At 48.8% G+C, this 15,221-nt stretch overlaps 1 protein-coding gene across 1 annotated transcript in view; it reads right to left on the bottom strand.

Annotated features, from left to right (window-relative positions):
- The window catches only part of LOC311167852 (HLA class I histocompatibility antigen, alpha chain G-like), a gene marked incomplete at its 5' end in the record, with an annotated part of 338,317 nt that overhangs the window by 269,137 nt on the left and 53,959 nt on the right, over positions 1-15,221 (bottom strand). The window contains 2 exons of the mRNA XM_084228992.1: positions 4,580-4,855; positions 5,434-5,709. Coding sequence (XP_084085118.1) covers positions 4,580-4,855; positions 5,434-5,709 — 552 coding nt within the window. The remainder of the gene's footprint in view (positions 1-4,579; positions 4,856-5,433; positions 5,710-15,221) is intronic.

Genomic DNA, 15,221 nt, shown 5'->3' with positions numbered 1-15,221 from the left:
TTCACAGCCCAGCGCTCAACTGTTGATTCACCGGGGAGGCCCCCTCACCCACTTCTAACCAGACAGGCAGGGTTTACTGTCTGATTTACTGCCACACAGTCCCCAGTCTCCCCTCCCACTGGGACACACTGTCCACAGGCTGCAACTTGTGCATATTTTTAGTTCATTGAGGTTTCCTAATTGCAAAAACAGTCACACATCTGGTGCAACAGTTATCAGTTGTGTCATCAGTGTAGAGCACTTCCCCATTCTAGAAACAGTGTGACACATTACACAGGTGTATTTCACTGAAAAAGGGGTTCCTACATTTTTATTTTTTTATTTTATTTTTATATTCCCCATACAATTGCACCCCCCTTATTTTGACTCCAATCCCTCCTTTCTCTGCCCCCCAGCCCCATAGTGTGACCCTGGTTCATAGTTGTTTGTTGATTTTGATTTTTTCTTTCTTATAGTTATTCTTTTTCCTGGTCCCTAATTTAGGTTTTCTAGATTCCTGCTATGAGTGAGACCATCCGGTATTTTTCTGTTTCTTTCTGGCTTATTTCGCTGAGCATGATCACTTCCAGCTCTATCCATGTTGCTGCAAATTGCATGTGTTTATCTTTTTTGAATGCTGAGTAATATTCCATGGTGTATATGTACCACATCTTCTTGATCCAGTCATCTATTTTTGGGCTTTTGGGTTGTTTCCAAAGCTTAGCTATTGTAAATAGTGCTGCTATAAACATAGGGGTGCAGGTGTTCTTTGGAATTGATGTTTCTGTGTCCTTTGGGTAAATACCTAGGAGTGGAATTGCTGGATCATATGGAAGCTCTATCTTTAGTAGGTTGAAGAATCTCCACACAGCTTTCCATAGTGGTTGGACCAGTTTGCACTCCCACCAACAGTTCAGGAGAGTTCCATTTCCTCCACATCCTCGCCAACATTTGTTGTTGCTAGTTTTTTTAATATGTGCCATTCTCACTGGTGAGATGGAATCTCATTGTAGTTTTGATTTGCATTTCCCTGATTGCAAGTGATGTTGAACATTTTTTCATATGCCTGTTGGCCATTTGCATTTCCTCTTTGGAGAAGTTTCTTTTTAACTATTCTGCCCATTTTTTGACTGGATAATTTTGTTTTTGTTGAGTCTCATCAGCTCTTTGTAAATTTTTGTGATCAGTCCTTTATCATTAGTGTTGTGTGCAAAAATGTTCTCCCAGTTGGTGGGGTTTCTCTGTTTTTGTTATTGTCTCTTTTGCTGTGCAGAAACTCTTTGATTTGATGTAGTCCCAGCTGTTTATCTTTGCCTTCACTATCACTGCTTTGGGTGATGTGTCTGTAAAGATGTCTTTGAGGTGCATGTCATGTAGTGTTTCGCCTGTTATTTCCTTCTATATATTTTATGGTTTCAGGTCTTATGTCTAGTTCTTTAATCCATTTTGAGTTGGCTTTTGTGCATGGTGTGAGGTAGTAGTCAAGTTTCATTCTTTAGTATGTAGCGACCCAGTTTTCCCAGCACCATTTATTGAACAAAGTTTCTTTGCTCCAGTGCATATTCTTTGCTCCTTTGTCAAAGATTAGTTGACCATAAATCTGTGGGTTTATTTCTGGGTTTTCTATTCAGTTCCTTTGGTCCGTGTGTCTGTTCTGGTTCCAATACCATGCAGGTTTGATTATTATGGCTTTGTAGTATAGTTTGAAATCTGGGAGAGTGATGCCTCCATTCCCTTCTTTGTTCTTTAGGAGGGTTTTGGCTCTTCAGGGTTTTTGGTGGCGCCATATGAATTTCATCAACATTTTTTCCATTTCTTTGAAGAATGACATTGAAATTTTAATTGGAATAGCATTGAATCTGTAGATTGCTTTTGGTAGGATGGCCATTTTGATAATGTTAATTCTTTCGATCCATGAGCAGGGGATGTCTTTCCATCTCTTTGTGTCTCCTTCTATTTTTTTTTAACCGTGTTTTATAGTTTTCTTTGTATAGGTCCTTTACTTCTTTTGTTAGGTTTATTCCCAAGTATTTGATTTTTTTTTGTTTCAATAATAAAAGGAATGGTTTTCTTGATTTTTTTCTTCAGATTTATTGTTTGTGTATAGGAAGGCTACTCATTTTTGTGCGTTGATTTTGTATCCTGCCACTTTACTAAACTTATTAGTTTTTCGGGTTCTCTGTATATTATCATATCATCCACACTATGTTTTTATTTTTAAAATATATTTTTGCATACAAGAATTGGGTGTAGGTTGGTGAGAGGATTCACCAGAGACAAGAGTAGGGAGCAGAACAGGTAGATTTACTGGAACGCACTGCCAAGGGGAGCAACAGGCAAAACAGAAGAGGTCTGTTGTGCCATATGTGGGTTAGCTTCCTGGCTGGGGATTGAACTCAGGGTACAGAAGTGATAGAGCTGAGACTTAACCCTTGGGCCACCAGGGAGGCCCAGGTTCCTAGGCTTATGGGTCCTATTTTTCAGCCAACTATGAAGGTAATTGACTCTATCAACCCATGGGTCTCGATTAGCACCAGCACTGGGGTTACTACATTTAGGGACAGGGTTACAGGGAGAGCCTGTAGAGAAAAATAGAAATCTATCAGGAACTTATCTAAACCCATCAGGACATTATCAAATCCTCCTCTATAGTAATAGCAGATTTTGTTGGAAAAGGTAGAAAGAATAATCCAGAAAAAAGCCCTAAATGAGGCCAAAAATCAGATGAATCTGGAAATTCATCTCACCAGACTCCTGTGTGGGCCTTGTGGGGACAATGACAGGTGCCTCGTGCTGCTGTCAGAGACAGGGACCATGAAGACATGAGGCCTGGTCTCTACACATCAAAGAGAACAGGCATAAAGAAAACAACAACAACAAAAAGCAAAGCAGCAAATAGGAATACACAGAAAGGCTAGAGCCTAAGCTGAGCCCGGGCTTACCCAGCCTCACAAGCACTCCCTACCCAGAAATGACAGCACAAGGCCAGGTAGGTTCTGAGTCCCTATGATTACAGGCCCTTCTGGGACAGGTGCTACTGAAGGACAAGGACAAAGGAGCAGAGACGATCCCTGAGGAGGGACCACATCAAAGCCCATGACTCACTGAGCCCTGACTGGACACAGGTCCCGTCCCCCTCGGCTCCTACAGCCTCTCCCGCCCCCACCTGCGCAGGCTCAGCACAGCAAACACGTGATTCTGAAAGATTTCCCATTTATTTCATCTCAAATTTTAGGAATCATTTTTATTAGCCCCCCAAACCCATCAGGCAAGCTTACTAAAAGTAATTCCAGAACTCAAATTATTATTTCAAGGAGGAAGTAGTTACTATTCTTGAGGAAGACACAAAGATGCAGACTAAGCTGCTTGTGCTGGAGCAGGAAAGTCATCAAGTGGAGACACAGGTCAGTGTGGGGAGGGGCCTGGTGGGCACAGCTGGGCCAGTCTCCCCACCTCCTCACATTATCTCATAAGAACAGAGACACATTCCGGTGCCTTTTTCAGCAAAGAAAACCAAAGGATCTTGAAGTTACAAAGTTGGGGTGAGAAGAAATCCTGCATCACTCAGTCCCCACAAGGCAGCTGGCTCACACTGTGAAGGAAAAGGATCATAAAAAAATTCAAAGACATGCATTAACTGTCAACATTCTCGATAGTCCACCGCATCCTTCTATCCTTCTTGATAGTCCACATCCTCAGAATGTTCCCCTCCCAGCTTCCCCATAACCTGGTCCCATCCTCTCTGCCCCAGCCCCTCCCACCACAGGGCTCTAGGATCTCACCTTCTCTAGCTTTGAGAGACACTCTTCAATGGTCTGGAAATTGTCTCTGCCTGGGGGAAAACAAAACAGATCCTGGTTAGACCCACAGATAGATGAGACCACAGGAGGGACTGATGTGGGTGACTCCCCCATGGGCTCCCTCTACACTGTCCCCAGGGGCTCAGGGACCAAACACCTGATCCACACTTACCTGTAGCCTAAGTGTAGCTTCCTCCTTATCCTCCTGTGGGAAGAAGCATCATATGATACCAGGAAGGAGTCAGGCTATGAAGTCCTAAAGGAATCCCCATTTCTGGACCACAGGGAAGTTTCCAGAACTGCGACTGGACACTGAGGGTAAGACCAGGAAATACAAAGAAAGGAGACGAGAGAGAACCGGACCAACTGCCTCCTGGTTTGCCCTCAGCAGGGACTGCCCTTCTGCCATTTGCTGGAATCAGGGCCCCAGCACCAGAATTATCAAGGTGAACAATCTGTGATTTACTTTCAAAAGTGCTTTACAAAACAGGATTAGCAATCAGCTCTACACTGGGCAACACACATGTGGACGAGATCCCCCACTCCCTTCCCTGAGTGCTTCTTCCTCCACATCACAGCTGCAGCCACCACAGCTCCAGTGAGCACAGCTCCAAGGAGAACCAGGCCAGCAATGATGCCAGTGGTGGAGTCGGTAGGGATGGTGGGCTGAGGAGACGGCACTGGAAAGGAAGGGAAGGTAGACTCTGAGCCCCAGGTCTCCATGTGATGCTCTGAAGGTCTCCAGAAGAGCTCCTCATCCCACTGAGAAGAGGCTCTGTGCCCATGTTCCCCCTCTTTACCCCATCTCAGGACTTGGGGCTCCAGCAGTCCCTCATGCTGCACACGGCACGTGTATCTCTGCTCCTCTCCAGAAGGCACCTCCACAGCAGCCCACTTCTGGAAGGTTCCATCACCCCCAGGCCTGGTCTCCACCAGCTCCATGTCCTGGGTCAGGTCCTCCCCATCTCGCTGCCAGGTCAGTGTGATGTCCGCAGGGTAGAAGCCCAGGGCCCAGCACCTCAGGGTGACCTTCTGGTCAGAGGTGGGGTGGTGGGTCACGTGCATCTTTGGGGCATCTGAGAAGAAGGGTGAGAAATTTAACACTCTGGGTTTTTCTCTCATGGACCCTGAAAAAGCCTCATGTGACCATCCTCAGAATGGACAGGGCAATGAGTTTTGAGTGAGGAAGCACAAAATTTGGAAATCAGCCTGGTCTGGGGAGTCTTAGTCCTCAGAAAGTCTTAGTCCTCAGAAAGTTCTAGAATTAGGATGACAGCTCTGGATACGAGGATGCAGTTCTCTAAGGAAGAGAGTAAAGTCTTTTGCTCCTGACCTGGGATCAGATCTGGGTCTCAGATCTGGGACTCAGATCAGAAAAATGTCTTCAGACGGGTAACAAGACCCTGAGGGAGAAACTGATGGTTCCCAAGAGGGCTGCCGGATCAAAAGGATCCGGTGAAGGGTGATTCCAAGGCTGGGCTCCCCTAAGGCTCAGGAGAAACTGGATCCCTTAACCGTTCTGAGGAAAAGTGGGGTCCTCTGGGGAGTCAGGAAACCCAGGGGGATCCTCCTCCCCTGACCAGAGAGAGGGCGCTGCTGTGACCCTGACTCCACCCTCCCTGAGGGGGGTTGGGAGACCCGAGGCCCCTCTTACCTGAGCGCTGCAGCGTCTCCTTCCCGTGCTCCAGGTACCTGTGCAGCCACTGCACACACGTGTCCTCCAGGTAGTTCCTGAGACGCTCTGTCTCCCCGGCCGCCTCCCACTTGCGCCGGGAGATCTGCGCGGCCGTGTCCGCCGCGGTCCAGGAGCGCAGGTCCCCGTTCAGGGCCAGGTAATCGGCGCCATCATAAGCATACTGACTGTACCCGCGGAGGAGGCGCCCGTCGGGCCCCACGTCGCAGCCAGACATCCTCTGGAGGGTGTGAGAGCCTGTCCCCGCCCCGTCACCCCGCGTCACCCCGCGGTCACCCCGCCCGTCCCCCTCCCCGGGAATAAACCGAAACTGACGCGGGAACCTCGCGGGGAACGTCCCGGGGCTCGCCCGGGTCGAGGGTCCGGCGGGTCCCCCTGCCTCGGGGGACGCTCGGGCCGGGGTCTGGGGTCCCCGCCCGCCCGCGGGGGTGGGGTCGTGAGCGCCCCGGGCCCGCCCCGCTCACCGGCCGCGCTCTGGTTGTAGTAGCCGCGCAGGACGCGCAGGTTCACTCGGAACGTCTGCGAGTGGCCCTTCACTCTCCGCGTCTCCCCCTCCCAGTACTTCGGATCCTCCTGCTCCATCCAGGGCGCCCGCGGCTCCATCCTCTGGCCCCGGGAGTCGCTGTCGAACCCGACGAACTGTGTGTTGTCCACGCACCCCACTGCGATGAAGCGGGGCTCCCCCGGGCCGGGCCGGGACATCGCGGTGAAGAAATACCTCAGGGAGTGGGAGCCTGGGGGCGGGAGGGAGACCCGGGCTGAGCCCAGTGCTCCTGAGGGTCCCGGGGAGATGGGGCGGGAGGGGAGGAGGGCGAGGGGCCTCCGGAGGTTGAAATGGGGCAGAGAATGAGAAGGCTGGAGATTCAAGGGGGTAAGAGGAGGAGGCTGGGAGGGACAGAGAGGGGTTTGGACAGGGTGAGGGGGACCAAAGGGTCTGAGATGGGGAGATGCGCCTTTCTCCCGCCAGGGTTCCTCTGGTTGCCCCCTTGAAGGCTTTTCTGCCCTCCCACCATTAGGATAGATGATGGATCCCTTGCAGTCCTGAATGCATGCCTGATGGCGGGCACCTGGAGTAGGGTGTGGGCATACGTAAGTGGGTACACCTGGGCTGAGAGACTGGGATTATAAGGGCAGCATCACAGGGACGCCAGCAGAACGAACAGGAGAAAACCAGAGAATGCCAGAGAGCCCACAGTGAAGACTTGCTTGGGGCTAGTAGTCCTGCCAGCCTCCTGGCCCCCCAGCACCCCTGCCTGCTCTGTACCTGGTAAATCCCAATAAAAGCCCGAAAAGCCACGGAGGACTCTCTAGGACTCCTCCTTTACCCCGTCTGCTCGGGTCACAGAAAACCTGCCATGACACCCCTCCTCAGAGGCTGTAGGGTAAATGGTTTTCAGGCTTTTCTGCCCTCCTGGGATTAGGATTGCCCTGCCTGATGGGGCACCTGCAGTTGTTACATTGTTGTGTTTTTAACTTCTGTGGGCCATGGGTGCAGTATTGAGATACTCCCCAAGAGAGGCAGAGGCAGAGAAAGAAGGAGGTGGGGGAGGGGGAGAGGAGGGGGGGTAAGAGAGGGGGAGAGAGGGAGGGGAAGGGGGAGGGGAGGGGGAGAGAGGGAAGGGGAGAGGGGGAAGAGGGAGAGAGAGGGAGGGAAGGGGGAGGGGAGAAGAGGAGAAAGCCAGAGAACCCAGAATGAAGACTTGCTGGGGGCTTTGAGGCCTGCGGGCCTCTTTCCCCCCCACACACACACACACCCACCCCTGCCTGCCGCATACCTTGTTGCTGCACTACATGTAAATACTCAATAAAAGCCTGAGAAAGCCACTGAGGGCTCCAGGACTCTCCTTTACCCATCTGGTCTGCTCAACTCATAGGAAACCTGCTCTGTGGCCATCCTGGTAATACAGAGACCTTTTCCCTCCGGAGCCTGCACTCACCTGCCCAGGTCTTTGTCACCGCCAGTGCCCCTGAGAGCAGCAGCAGGAGAGGTGGGGGCCCCATGACTGGTGCTCTTGAGTTCTGGGGAGTCTCTGAGTGCAGACTGGTAACAGCTGTGATGCTCATTGGCTGCTCTAGAGACCCTCCCGGCAATGGGGAGTGACATTTGGGGGTTGACACAGGTTGTGAGAGATAGAAGTGAAACTGAGGACATGGGGAATCCAAAATAGAAATCTTACCAGTCCCTGAGAGTAACACCTGGCACCTGGAACTCTACTGCCTCCACCTCTCCTGTACCAAGACCTTTGTCACACCGTGTCCCTAAGTCCAGGCCAGGATCTGGGCCAGTGATTTTCAAGCTTTTTCGTTTCAAGATCTCTGCACAGTTTCACAAATTAGCAAGGACCCCAGTATAATTGTAGGAGGTTGTAGGGTAAGTGATTTTCAGGCGTTTCTTCCCTCCCTTCATTGGGATTGCATGTATGATGGGGGCACCTGCATTTTGTTACATTGTTGTATTCAGTTGTCTTGTTTACTTCTGTGGGCCATGGCTGCAGTACTGATATATTTGCTAAGAGAAGCAGAGGCAGGTGGGAGAACGGGAAAGAGGAAAAGAGAGAAGAGAGAGGGAGCCCAGTAAACAGTGAAGATTTACAGGGGCATGAGAGACCTAGAGGCCTCCTGCATGCCCCCTGCACCCCTGCCTGCCACGTGCCTGGTTGCACATGTAAAAGCTCAATAAAAGCCTGAGAAAGCCACCGAGGGCTCCAAGCCTCTCCTTTACCGGTCATGGAGATCCTGCTCTGTGCCTTCCTGGCACTACAGAGGTTATGCTCTCAGTATTTACTACATAAGGAATAAAAACAATTTAATGTATTTTTATTTCATTTAGAATAATAACCCAATGTGTGTACAGTGTCAAATATAGATGTTTACAGTAAATAGGGTAATGAGTGCATCTTTTATAGCTTCTATTTGTGCAGTTTTTTTCTTTGTCTCACTAGAGGAATGTTGGATTGTCATAGTTCCTCCTGATTTAGTCTTTGTTTTGGTTGGCCAATGAAAACCTACAGAGCCTCTCTGAATATGTGAAAACATCATTTTGTGCTTTTCAGATAATTATGAATATTCAACTTTGTTCCACTTCTACAATAAATTGAAACTATACAAGTGCATTTTCAAATGTCATTTGCAAAGGGAGTGGTAGAATGATATCATTAAATGTTTTCTATTCTGTTGCATTAATTCCATAGGCCTCTCTTGATTATTGTTGAACTAATACATGATTTTCAAAGTGATGCACGTCTTACCAGGTTATATGATCTTTATGTTAATTATTCTAGAATCAAATTTTGAAAATCATACATGTTTTTCGTGCCAAAAATCCCCAAAGAAAAGTAAATGGCTACTGGAAGTTGTCATTTTATAGCTATGGGACACAATTTTTCACTATCTGGTTTTCACTTGGCGCTTGTACTTTTATCAAGGCAGTTAATTACTGCCATTTATCTACTGTCAGTTGATTTTATTAAATGGACAGCTCACATTCATTTTCTAGAAAGTGTGTACAGGTTAACCAAATCCAAATAATGATAGTTTATGTCATTCAGCTATTCAAGTAAAGATGGTAGTACCCTACTTCCCATCCCCCCTCCCCCCAAAAAGGTCTAATTCACCTCATACAAATTACTTTCCTTGGGTCATAGCACTTTGGATTGTGGCAGAAGTGACTTACATGTGCTCTATGTCATCAGAAACTGGGTTTCCTGTGTCTCCAGATTCTTTTCTCTCAGGCTGGAGGAGATGCTCTCTGCTTTCCTGAGCCTCGCTGTCCAGGACCCCACAGCTCTTCACACTGGACAGGGTGGTCTCTGTCTACTTCCCTGGTCCCTCCCTCCTGCTCCTGTGCAGCCCTTCTCCTCTGGGCTGCCTGGGGGAGGTTGACAATGACTGTTCATCTCCAAACTTGAGGCCTCATTTCAATGCTTTTCTGTTTCTCATTGTTAACAACAGCTGCCAGTGTTTTTTATTCCCTTATTCCCTCCTGATCTGAAAATGCTTTGTTTTTAACATTTTGTGCTTTTATAGTGCAAAGAGATTGTATCTGTAGGGGCAGGATGGCACAGAGCAGGTTTTCTATGATCCCAGAAGACTGAGTAAGGGAGGAGTCCAGGAGCCCTTGGTGGCTTTCTCAGGCTTTTATTGAGCTTTTACATGTAGTGCAGCAACCAGGTACACAGCAGGCAAGGATTCTTGGGGGCCAAGAGGCTGGTAGGCCACCAAGCCTTCACTCTGCATTCCCTGACTGTGTTCTCCCCTTCTCTCTCCTGCCTCTTCTTCTCTTGGTGACTATCTCAATACTCCTCCCACGGCCCACAGAAGTAAACAAGATAGGTTACAACAATGTAACAACTGCAGGTGCCCCATCAGGCATGGCAATCCTAATGGTGGGAGGGCAGAAAAGCTAAAAACCATTTACCCTACAATCTACCCCCTCAGAGTTTTCTGCTATACAGTCTGTATGTGTTATGTACAATTTTCCCTGAACAAACATAAACACTGCAGCCATGTAAGGGCAGGACTGGACGACAGTGCAGGTTTTTTGATCCCATACAGACCGGATAAAGGAGGAGTCAGTCCTCAGTGGTTTTTGCAGGTTTTTATTGGGGTTCACCAGGCATATGGCACGCAGGGGTGCTGGCTGGGGGGCTCGGAGGCTGGCAGGCCTCCCAGCCCCCAGCAAGTCTTCACTCTATCTGGGTCTCTGGCGTTCGTTCTGCTGCGTCTCGGCTTCTCTTTTGGCTTCTGCTTTGGCTTCTACTGCTGCTGCTGCTGGCGTCCACGTGACGCCGCCCTTAAAAAGCACAGTCTTAGCTCAGCTGAATCCCATCTACATCTGCCCATACCCTATTCCAGGTGCCCGCCATCAGGCATGCATTCAGGACAAGGATCCATCATCTATCCTGATGGCAGGAGGGCAGAAAAGCCTGATATTTTCTTTACCCTACAAGCCATAACCCACAAAAGAAAATACTGATGAAACAATACAACAGCACACAAATAATTCCAGGCAGGGCACCAACCTAGTAGCAAAAGACAATGATTGGCAGCAGCAGATGATCCACCACTTCTGCTTCCGAAGGCACTTGTAGGGTAAAGAAAATACCAGGCTTTTCTGCCCTTCCGCCATCAGGATAGATGATGGATCCTTGTCCTGAATGCATGCCCGATGGCGGGCACCTGGAATAGGGTGTGGGCAGATGTAGATGGGATTCAGCTGAGCTAAGACTGTGCTTTTAAGGGCGGCGTCACGGGGGGACGCCAGCAGCAGCAGCAGTAGAAGCAGCAGCAGAAGACGAAAGAGAAGCCAAGAAGCAGCAGAACGAACGCCAGAGAGCCCAGATAGAGTGAAGACTTGCTGGGGGCTGAGAGGCCTGCCAGCCTCCCAGCCCCCCAGCCAGCACCTCTGCCTGCCACGTACCCGCTGAACCCCAATAAAAAACCTGCAAAAAACTACTGAGGACTCTGACTCCTCCTTTACCCTGTCTGCATGGGATCGGAAAACCTGCACTGTGCCCAGTCCAGCCTTTTAAGCACTGCTCATGCAAGGGAGGGAACCACTCAGGACACACAACAGGAGCTGTCAGGCTTCCTGGCCTTGTCTGGCTGTGGTCTAGGCCACAAGCTTCACGCAGCATCCACCTTCAGGATGCACTCGCTCTTGGATTGGCGATTCTGTACTTTGGGGATGTAAGGGCAGGAATGGCCACAGTGCAGGTTTTCTATGATCCAACAGACCGGGTAAAGGAGGAGTCAGAGTCCTCAGTGATTTTTGCAGTTCTTTTATTTAGATTACCAGGTACACGGCAGGCAAGGGTGCTGGGGGTCCCGTAGGCTGGCAGGCCTCCCAGCCCCCAGCAGGTCTTCACTCTGGGCTCTCCGGCCTTCTCTTCGCTTCTCTTTTGGCTTCTGCTGTTGTTTCCGTGATGCCGCCCTTAAAAGCCCAGTCGAATCCCATCTAACTATGCCCACACCCTACTCCAGGTGCCTGCCATCAGGCATGCATTCAGGACCGCAGGGTTCCGTCATCTATCCTAATGGCGGGAGGGCAGAAAAGCCTGATACCTTTTACCTTTCCTACAGGGGGTAATCACCCAATCCTCAGGGTTTCTGTCTTTGGTCACTCCAACACTAGGCTTTCATAGCCACCAATGCGACATGCAGACCCCTGCACGCAGGCCAACACCTTGCATAAGCACATAGGTTGGGGATCCGTGGATACAGGCTCCACATGCAGCCTCCTTGGGTTCCCTCTTCGGCTGTGGGCTCCACCACAAGCCATGTTCCCCACCTGACCCCAAGGACGGGTTCCTCAACAACTCACCCTCACTCAACCGTGAGCAGGTGTAGTGCCAGGATAGGCACAGTGCAGGTTTCCTATGATCCGAGCAGACTGGGTAAAGGCGAGTCCTGGAGCCCTCAGTGGGTTTCTCAGTTTTTTGTTTAGCTTTTACATATACTGTGGCAAACAGGCACACGGCAAGCAGGGGTACTGGGGGGGGGGCAGGAGGCCAGCAGGCCCCCAAGCCCCTGGCAAGTCTTCACTCTGGGCTGCTTCTCTCTCTCTCATCTGACTTTCTTTCTCCCCTTCTCTCTCCTGCCTCTCTCCTCCTTCTGCTTCTCTTGGTGACTATCTCAATACTCCTTCTATGTCCCATAGAAGTAAATAAGACAGTTTGCAACAATGTAACAACTTCAGGCACCCCATGACGGGGCACTCCTAATGGTGGGAGGGCAGAAAAGTCTGAAAACCATTTACCCTACAGCAGGGCATCACCCACAGGTGATTTTAAGAGACTCGCTGGCCTTCTTAAATACTTAGGCTGCTTAACAGCCACTCAGGGCTTCCTAATCTCAGCACCAGATTTTGCCTTTCTAAGTTGGCTTTTTTCCTCTGCCTAGCTGCTGGACAGTCCACAGGGGGCTTTTGGCCATCAAGGCCCACTAGCCACCACCAGATTCCCATCTCCTGCAGTGTACAAACAATACCATCCTCCCCCAGGGACCCCAAAACATTAACATTACCCTGCCAAAGTGCCTCCACCTTATGGCGGGATTGTAAATCCAAGTCCATCAGTCTTTTCCTGCCTCAGCACTGGGCAAGCTCCAAATCATGGTCCTTTCTTCCCCGACAATTCTGCTGCAACAGAGGTCATGGGCCATCTCCTCCTACACTTGAGGTCTCGTCCTGCAGCTCCTGGACCTTGTCCACCTCCTGTACTCCTGCAGCATCTTCAGCTCTTTCCACAGCTCCTGGACTCTGGTCACTACCTGTGTTGCCATGGCATGTACAGCGTTGTCACAGGCAAAGACAGTCTGCTTCTCAGTCCCTCCTGAGGTCTTCAGAGGGCTCCATACCTGTCTGCTTTGAATTATCTTGCTGACTACACCAATTGTAGCTGTGGGGTGACACAGAGCAGATTTTCTATGATCCCAGCAGACTGGGGTAAAGGAGAGTCCTGGCTCCCTCGGTGGCTTTCTCAGGCTTTTTTTGAGCTTTTACATGTAGTGCAGCAACCAGGTACATGGCAGGCAGGGATTCTGGGGGACCTCCAAGACCCTGGCAAGTCTTCACTCTGGGATTCTCTGACCTTCTTTCTCCCTTTCTCTGTCCTGCCTCTTCTGCTTCTGCTTCTCTTGGTGATTATCTCAACACTCCTCCCATGTCCCACAGAAGTAAACAAAACAACTTACAACAATGTAACAACTGCAGGTGCCCCATCAAGCAGGGCAATCCTAATGGTGGGAGGCCAGAAAAGCCTGAAAACCATTTACCCTACAATATCCCAACAACTGTACTATATATATGTGTGTGTATACACACACACAGACACACACACACACATCATAGGCAGAATAAAGGAGGTCTTCCTAAATTTTGAAAGGGATGGTGGGTGGTGGTCCTCAGTCTCAGCGCAGAGCTGAAGGGCTGGGCTTCCTGTCTGCTCTGGGCAGGACCCGCTCAGCCCTTCCTCCCCTCCTCAGGATGCTGTTCTTTGTGGGGCACATGCAGGGTCTCACCCTTCTCTTCTGAGTGTGGCTATTTATTACTATATTGTAAGTTCTAACACTTTTAAGAAAAGTGTTCTTTTGTATCTCACACGTATCTCACATTTTTAGCTCTTTTCCCGTGGAAAGGTGTGTACATCCACTCAGCCCACATTGGTCAGGTGGAAATTCTAAGGCAAAATCATTCAGTGACAAGATGACAGGTCCTAGAGTAGAGGGTCAGAGCCTAAGAACACGTGACTGAGGGGGATCTGCCAAGTGTTTGATAGTGTCAGAGATTGTTGTGTATTTATTTTTGATAATAAATGATTTTGATAATAACTAATATTTGTTATTCACACACATACACCGAGAGGATTCATAAATACTCAAGAACATCCAAAAATATATGTTACATCATCCTCAGTCAACCAAGTCTTCTCTGCTCTGAACCCAGTGCAATCAGCAACTTTTCGTTTCTCTTCCCAGAAAAGTCTAGGTATGCACTGATGTGAGTGTTAGGTCTTTAAAAGAGCTTGGGCCACAAACCAGGAGGAAATATTTGCAAAATATGAATGTTATATAATACGTGTTTTAGAACATGCATGAACCCTTAAAATTCAACAAGGAATAGATAACATTTTAAAATTGAGCAAAACTCTGAACAGTTTCCAAGGAAGCTATATTGATGGCAAGTAGGCATATGAACAGAAACTCAACATCATATGTTGAAAAACATATATAAATGCAAGTGCAAATTAAAGTAACAAGGACATGCTATACACATCTATTATATGGCCTAAATCCAAATCTAGTAGAACACCCCCCTTTATCCACATAGGAGGTATTCCAAAAACCCCAGGGGATACCAGAACTACCAATAGTATGGAGCCTTCCATACACGAAGATTTCCCTGCACATACATACATATGACACATTTACTTTATAAATTAGGCACAGTGTGATTAATAACAATAACTATAAACAGGACAATCAAAATCACAACAATGTACTGTAATAAAAGTTATATAAATTTGATCTCCCTCTAAATATCTTATTATGAAAAAATTTTGAAACTAGGTTAATTTCAGGAAACTGAAGCCTTGGAAAGTGAAACCTCAGATAAGGGGGGACACTGTGTACCAGGTGCTGATCAGGATGGGGCACAACAGGGACCCCCCATTCACTGCTGGAGGAAATGCAAAATCATACAGTCACTATGGAAGAGATTTGGCAATTTCAATTTCTTTCTTTTAAGATTTCTTTTTTTAATTTATATAAGCACTGGGTACAGTCAGAAGTGTGGAAGGGTGAAAGAATTCACCAGAGCCAGAGCAGGGAACAGGACAGACTGACTGAAATACACTGCTGAGGGGAGCAGTGGGCGTGGCAGGAGAGGTCTGTCGCACCATGTGGGACCCTTGCTGGTGGCCAGGGATTAAACTGGCGCTGCAGAGGCTGCGAGCAGCTTCGCAGCCCAGTGCTCAACCACTGCGCCACCAGGGGAGGCCCACAATTTCAAATTCTTACTAAGTGAAACGCAGATTTACCCTAAAAGCTGATCACTCTCCTGCGTATTTACCCAACTCACTTGAAAACTTTTGTTTACACAAAACCTGCACACAAATGTTTACACAAAACCTGCAACCCTTAAGTGTGGGCTCCACATGGTGACTCCTTCCAACAACTGCTGTGTGGAAAGGGACAGGAGAAAGAAAGAACTTCCCAGGGAAGAAGTGTAGACACGACCTCAGCCAGGGCAG

This window comes from Talpa europaea (assembly GCF_964194135.1).
Source record: "Talpa europaea genome assembly, chromosome: 2".
Taxonomy (NCBI): domain Eukaryota; kingdom Metazoa; phylum Chordata; class Mammalia; order Eulipotyphla; family Talpidae; genus Talpa; species Talpa europaea.
The sequence above is the reverse complement of the archived record's forward strand: the minus strand, read 5'-3'. Positions and strand labels throughout refer to the sequence as shown.